Source organism: Hylaeus volcanicus, chromosome 1, assembly GCF_026283585.1.
Source record: "Hylaeus volcanicus isolate JK05 chromosome 1, UHH_iyHylVolc1.0_haploid, whole genome shotgun sequence".
Taxonomy (NCBI): Eukaryota; Metazoa; Arthropoda; class Insecta; order Hymenoptera; family Colletidae; genus Hylaeus; species Hylaeus volcanicus.
The window spans coordinates 9,772,437-9,779,681 of record NC_071976.1 but is presented as its reverse complement, the minus strand read 5'-3'; the positions used below and the strand labels follow the sequence as shown (position 1 = coordinate 9,779,681).

Sequence of the window (7,245 nt, the reverse complement as noted above, 5' to 3'; positions counted from 1 at the left end):
GTAAATAACAAAGTAAATGGCGCCATCTAGCAGTAAAAAGAGGAACTGTCGAGGACAAACTTGGCCGTTTTTCCTATAGAGGCGCTGCCCATTCTCCGAAAAATAGTTCGGTATAATCACCGCTAGATGGCTATTTATTTGAGCGAAAATACCGGGAAAGTATAAAATTTTTAAAAGCTTAAAACAGAAGGCCAGTGTATACATAAAACAAATGATATATTCTAAAGAAGAATCGTGTTAACGTATCCTCGAATTTTCTGCATGAATATTAATATGCACAGAGTAACATTTTAAACACCGTGAGTGATATGGCACAAGAGAAACGGCGATAGTTTAAAAGGTTATAAAATAAAGGCTAGTTATATGTAGATAATTCATGTAACATGTACGAAATTAAAGACAATCTTTGAAAGAAAAATTACAAATGAAATAAGTATAAGTACAAATGAAATGTTGGTAGATTCAGTGTTAAATTGTTTCTTTTATTTAATTGTTAATCTTTTAAATATTACCTAGTACTTATATTATTATCAATGCACCCTGTATATTATATAATTCATCCATCAAAATTAGTTGAAAACAGCATTGCTCTTGCCGATCTAATCTACCATTAAAAATCAATATCAAAGTTCTATCTAAATTAAATTTTGATTCTACCAGCGTCGCTAGTACACATGCGCAATGAAACTGTCAGACTCCTAAAGAAATATGTACAAAAACATCTAAACATAACCTGAAACGTTGCCTTAACGTTTATATTTTGTTAGGACACAGTGTCCTTTCTCAGTTTTGATAACTACGTATCAGAATTAGTTTTCGTCCACAAGGGTAACTTAACGTTCACTGTGGAACTTATCTGAGCAGAAATGGAAGAGATGGACGTAGGGAACGACGAAAGCAACGATAAAAGTCCGAACGAAGATTCATCTGGAAGCAAAGATGACGCGTTGGAGATGGTTGAGAATGAAGTCGAAGAAAACGCGGAAAATGAATCGGTCGGTGATCAGGACGAAATTGAGGACGAGGACGATGACGAAGAGGATGCTGACGAGGCGGAAGTTAGAGTTTTGGAAGCTGCCCTCGCTCAGAATCCGTATGATTACGTGAGCCATGTAGCTATTATCAGTAAGTTGCAAAGAATGGGTGAATTGGAAGGATTGCGTGCTGCCAGGGAGAATATGAACTCCAAGTTTCCCTTGAGTTCTGAACTCTGGTTATCCTGGATACGTGATGAGATCAAACTAGCTACTACACCAGAACAGAAAGAAGAAGTAGTCAAACTGTGCGAACGAGCAGTTAAAGATTATCTTTGTAAGTTTAAAATGAAATTGTGCACATTAGTTCTCTTTCTTATATTATGTGCACCATTGTTCTTACATATAATCTTCTCTTACAGCTGTAGAAATATGGCTAGAATATTTACAGTTCAGTATCGGTAATATGGGTACTGAGAAAGATGCAGCAAAGAATGTCCGGCAATTGTTTGAACAAGCATTAACAGCTGTTGGATTGCACACTATTAAGGGTGCAATAATATGGGAGGCCTTTAGAGAGTTTGAAATTGTTCTACATGCATTGGTAGGTGTAACGAATTCAAGAATGGTGTGTATTTCTTTTAAAAGCCTCTTTTCATATTTAGATTTCAAATGTTTAGATCGATCCTACTAATCTGGCTGAGAGGAAAGAACAACTTGAGCGTATTGGAAATTTATTCAAAAGGCAGTTAGCCTGTCCTCTGTTAGATATGGAAAAAACGTATGAGGAGTATGAAACTTGGCGCACTGGAGATGGTGCAGAAGCTATTATTGATGATAAAATTATACTTGGGGGATACGAACGAGCATCCACGAAGCTTAATGCTCGTCTACCTTATGAAGAAAAGATTGTTTCCTCACAAGCTGAAAGTGAGCTTTTAGATGCGTACAAAGCGTATTTGATGCACGAAAAACAAAATGGAGATCCAGGTCGAATAAGTGTTTTGTATGAAAGGGCGGTCGCCGATCTTAGTTTAGAAGTGTCGCTCTGGCTTGATTATCTTACATACCTGGAAGAAAATATAAAAATCGAATCTATCTTAGATCAAGTGTATCAGAGAGCTACGAGAAACGTTCCATGGTGCGCCAAAATATGGCAGAAATGGATAAGGTCGTACGAGAAATGGGGAAAACCGACGTTAGAAATCCAAGCATTGCTGGAAAATGCTTTAACAGCTGGATTTTCTACTCCTGAAGACTACCAAAATCTATGGATGACATATTTAGAATATTTACGACGAAAAATCGATCAGCATTCGAACGACGAAGAGAAGCAGTTGGAAGTATTGTGTAATACGTTTAATAGAGCTTGCGAACATTTGGCGAAATTTTTTGGTTTGGAAGGAGACCCCAATTGTATTATATTACAATTCTGGGCAAGAACTGAAGCTATACATGCCAATAACATGGAAAAAGCTAGGTCATTGTGGGCTGATATTCTGTCACAAGGACATTCCGGAACAGCATCTTACTGGTTGGAATATATTTCACTAGAAAGGTACATCCTTACTTTGTTTTAAAGAAATTCGTTATCTTATATTTTACAGATTTAGGATTTTATGTAATGTTTTATAATTGAATATTGTTTGGCATACAGATGTTATGGAGATACAAAACATTTAAGGAAATTGTACCAGAAAGCTCTGACTGCTGTAAAGGATTGGCCAGAGAGTATAGCAAATGCATGGATAAATTTTGAAAGGGATGAAGGAACTTTAGAACAAATGGAACACTGCGAGGCGAAAACTAAAGAGAAACTGGAGAAAGTAGCCGAGGAAAGACAGAAAATACAACAAACTTCTAATCATGAGTTATCGCCATTACAGAATAAAAAGGCACATAAAAGAAAATCAGATGATGCTGGTAGATGGAAGAATTTAGGAGGAACAAAGATTACGAGAGTCGAAACACAAGTGAGATCAAAATTAAGAGAAACTCATCTGAACTTTGAAAAGAAAATCGATGATGAGATCAAGGAAGAAAAACCAAAGATTGCTCCACCACCTGGCTTTAAGGCTCCAGAAAATGATCAAATGGAAGTAGATAACACTCAGGAAGTCGATGATAAAATCACGGTTTTCGTAAGTAATTTAGACTACACCGCAACCGAGGAAGAAGTTAGAAGCGCTTTAGAACAGGCTGGTCCGATCACGTCGTTCAAAATGATACGAGATTATAAAGGACGCAGCAAGGGATATTGCTATGTGCAGTTGAGTAACCCGGTATGAACTGTTTCTCATTTATTGAATTAGCTTGTTAGAGTACTTACAAGTGCTTATATATTACAATTTTTACAGGAAGCGGTCGAGAAGGCTTTAAAATTAGACAGAACTCCAATACGAGGGCGACCGATGTTCGTTTCGAGATGCGACCCAAACAAAACAACGCGAACACCAGGGTTTAAATACAGTCAGTCTCTCGAGAAGAATAAACTCTTCATTAAAGGTAACAATACGCTTAGATTTATAATTTCGCAGTCAATATAAAAATGCAAATTGAGCAGGTCTACCGGTAACGACAACAAAAGAAGAACTGGAAGAAATATTTAAAGTTCACGGACCATTGAAAGAAGTTCGTATAGTTACTTACCGAAACGGGCATTCGAAAGGACTGGCGTACGTTGAGTACGAAGACGAAGCTACCGCCGCGAAAGCTCTCCTGGCTACTGACGGAATGAAAATCGGTGACAAAATTATAAGCGTGGCTATAAGTCAGCCACCTGAACGAAAGAAGGTTCCAGTGAACGATGAAACATCTTTGATTAAGTCTCTAGGTGGCACCACAGTGAGTAGGACAGCGTTCGGTATGCCCAAAACGCTATTGTCCATGGTACCCCGTACCGTTAAAACCGGTGCCACCAACGGCAGTGCAAATGCAACTACGAGCGGGGCTCCACAAAAAATGAGTAATCAAGACTTTAGAAACATGTTGCTGAATAAAAAATAATTTACTATTAAACAACTGGTTCTTTAATACCTTGTTTATTTGATACCGTTAAGTTTGAGATGTACACACCACGAACTGCGACCTTGAACGCGGTGAACTACAAATAATTAGCGAAGCGTTAAGTGATAGGGAAAACCAGGGATCACCACTTTGTAGAAAATAAATACATTTAATGTAAGACAGTTTATATACACAAGATGAAAATGTGTGCCAGGCGTAGAACGCATTACACTAAACGCAAATAAAAACAACTTTTTTGTCATGCGTACATCACTACATATTACAAAAACACGCACGGCAGAAAAGTCGTTGGAATTATTCCAAATGTCTTGGAAGTAACGGGCGAGGGCAGTACAGGTAAATTGTAATAACAAATCAGAACGACCGTCCGTGTCGTTCTAAACGATGAATCTGGTCTTGGTTTTAGTGACTTTTATAAAATCGTATAAAAAGAACCCATTTTAAAATGTTCCTGAAAAAGTATTCACAGAACAGTTGTCACAAAACCACGTCAATCTCTCGTTTCCTTTTACATTCTTCATGCTCATCCTACGTGAAACGCAAATGTCTTTCTACAGCTGCAATGGTGCATGGGATGTGTGTCTTTTATGCCTCGGTGGAGCGACAGGTGGACTTTCAGGTGCCAGTAATCGCCTCGCCATGAGCCACTTTTTGGCTCTGCCAGCGTGATAGTAGTACGAGTAAAGCAACGCCATAGCCGCCAGCACAACCAGCAGGCACGTACCAGCGATGACGATACTGAACAGCCAGTGGGGCCCATGGGACTTGGGCACCAGTGTTGGTTCCGTTGGGGATTTCTCGCCAGGAACTGTTGGCTCCTTCGGTGGTCTCGGTGGTAGGGGCTCCACGTCATCGCCTATGGTGATATCAGCGCAAGCACGAAATTCTTCCTGCGGACCACAACCCACAGCTCCTGTAAACAAACGTTCAAAGAGTTACCTTCGATGTTGGTGACCATGAAGGAGATGTATGACAATGGAAGAGGTTTACTATGTCTTAGGAGTATACACGTAATTGTTAGATAAACATCAGTATATTCCTACGATTGTTTAACTTTAATGAAAATTCTGCCAGGAAAAGATATTCAAGTTTATCCAAATTTTTCTACAGCAAACATTTTCCTTTGTTCCTGCCTCCTTTAAAGGTCGCGCCCTTTTACTTTATAGAATATTACTGTATAGGATGAATTACGTAAGTAGGTCAGGTTATAATTTTCTTTTCAGATTGCAGGTAGAAAAAATCACAGAGGACTTTTTCTTATAACTTATTAAAATCCTTGCATTCCCTGAAAGCATAACGAAGGCTTCGTAATAATGTTTGTTCGTGAAATCTAAGTATAATAATGTCATTGCTATATACAGAAGCTTGCAGAATATCAATTATCACAATGGTGCAACCGTGCTAATTGTGTAATATTTATTGCATGTAAAAAGTAACAATAACTTTCCAACTGTACCATGATGGAATACTAATATTAGGTTGTTCCAAAAGTTTCTTTCGCTTTATTAATAAGTAATACATGCACAATAGTTTATGTTTTATGTTACATTACTGGATTGTGCACGATTCATTTTGCTCCATTACTGTTACAACATGAATATCTATGAAATTAGATTGTCTATTTATATAAACACGACCACATAAAATAATTGAGTGCAACTCGCGAAAGAAACTTTCGGGACAACCTAATATATTCACGTAGTACGAGTCATCATTATATGAAGCAATTATTTGTTGAGATGTATATTAATGGATATAGGAAAAGAAGAAAAATTGGAAAGGAACTATTGGTTCACCCGAATAGATAATAACCAATTTCCCAAATACATTTATATAGAAATTTCAACGAGATAGCATCGACATCCAGCTGAAGTAATACCTGTTCCGTTTCCACAGTCGCCCCAATTATTTCCAGCGATGTATCTCCATTGAAAAACGCATTGAGCACAGGTCAGGTCGTCTGGTAGTTTATAGAAGGCCTCGAAAATCCTATTCCCTGGGCCTGGATAATATCTGATCGACCCGTTCTCCGCCCGTAGGAGATACTGGTCCAAACAATCCTGGGTGACTTCCTTGTCCTTGTAGGTCATCGCGCACGTACGAAACTCGAAATAGCCGTGGTGGTTCGCCGTAAGCTCCACATGAACCGGTATCACCGAGCCAGTTCGGTATTTTCTTGTAATCACGCCGTTTCCGTATTTTCCCCCTGTCTCGTGTGTACGTGGCTGCAATAAAATCAACACGGAAGTTGGTTAATTACTTATCCGCCGAGATGGAAAGTTATAAGCGAGCTGAGAAAGTTTCGAACGTGATTTCGACAAATAATTGATTGGCACAGTTTCGGAAACTGTTGGTTCGCACGAGTTTATTAAGTAGGAAAGCGATCGAAGATAAAGTAAAGCGCGCGTTCCAAGTACTTCATATTTCAAAGAGAAATGTATTTATTAAATAAAAACTGTTAAAAACAGAAATATGTATTATTCATTTGATAAGTTTGCCAATAAACCTAATGTAAAGCAGATATTGTTGTGTAATTATTAAGAACCCTTGGAAGTGATAAACATGAAAGACATTATTGCTTTATACGATTGTGTATTAACTTTCTGGGAAAGAAAGTACTTTTTGCATTTTATTTAGTTGTTTATGAACTTTCTGGAAATAATTCAGACACCCTTGAAATTGCAATATGAGGTCTAGATCATTAAATACATCAAGGACTGTTTTTGCAAACATTTGCATTGAATTGAAATAATTATATATGTTTTTCAAAGGCGTTATGCAATTATTATTAAACGCGAAATCGAGACATTGACACGTACGCCATCTGCGCGCCCAATTTTATACCAAAAACTTAATTTTTGGCATTAGGATCACAGAATGGCAAAGGAGGTAGTCGAGTAGCTATGCGAGGGAGAGGGAGCGATCGTGTGCGACAAGGACAGAGTCTCAGAGTGAGAGAAAGGGGACAATCATGTACAACAAGGACGGAGAGTTGTAGAGATTTTCGCGCGTAATTTTGAATAGAACGTACAGCGTGTGGGTTAGAGATGGCGTGCAAAATCACTAACCGTTATTTATCACAGTGATCGCAAAATCACGATCAGGATGGTGATTTAATTTCATTCACGAGGGTGATCGTGATTCTTTTATCTTGCTAGAATTGCGTGATCACAATTCTTCATCTTAATTTAATTACTTTTTATAAAAAGTATATATATAAAGTATATATAAAGTATATATATAT

The 7,245-nt window shown here is 37.9% G+C and overlaps 2 protein-coding genes across 4 annotated transcripts in view; one reads left to right on the top strand and one right to left on the bottom strand.

Moving 5' to 3' along the window:
• Nucleotides 1-705: 705 nt before the first annotated feature.
• LOC128884191 (squamous cell carcinoma antigen recognized by T-cells 3-like) lies at nt 706-4,135 on the top strand. Its single transcript, XM_054137363.1, has 6 exons — nt 706-1,311; nt 1,397-1,578; nt 1,655-2,532; nt 2,632-3,256; nt 3,332-3,479; nt 3,538-4,135. Exons 1-6 carry the CDS (start codon nt 867-869, stop codon nt 3,978-3,980), a joined length of 2,721 nt encoding a protein of 906 aa, XP_053993338.1. The 5' UTR covers nt 706-866; the 3' UTR covers nt 3,981-4,135.
• A 401-nt stretch (nt 4,136-4,536) lies between these two features.
• The window catches only part of LOC128884204 (uncharacterized), a 23,441-nt gene continuing 20,732 nt past the window's right edge, over nt 4,537-7,245 (bottom strand). For all 3 annotated transcript variants that reach the window (XM_054137404.1, XM_054137414.1, XM_054137394.1), the window contains exons 3-4: nt 5,881-6,226; nt 4,537-4,914 (exon numbers count right to left, since the gene is read on the bottom strand). In XM_054137404.1, the coding sequence (XP_053993379.1) occupies nt 4,553-4,914; nt 5,881-6,226 (708 nt within the window). In that variant the 3' untranslated portion in view covers nt 4,537-4,552. The remainder of the gene's footprint in view (nt 4,915-5,880; nt 6,227-7,245) is intronic.

What these genes read in the sequence shown, in the direction of transcription:
- LOC128884191 (XM_054137363.1), top strand. Translation starts at nt 867, where the DNA reads ATGGAAGAGATGGACGTAGGGAACGACGAAAGCAACGATAAAAGTCCG. An exon ending in AAATTGTTCTACATGCATTG is followed by an intron (nt 1,579 to 1,654) that starts GTAGGTGTAACG and finishes TCAAATGTTTAG; the next exon opens with ATCGATCCTACTAATCTGGC. An exon ending in ATGTGCAGTTGAGTAACCCG is followed by an intron (nt 3,257 to 3,331) that starts GTATGAACTGTT and finishes CAATTTTTACAG; the next exon opens with GAAGCGGTCGAGAAGGCTTT.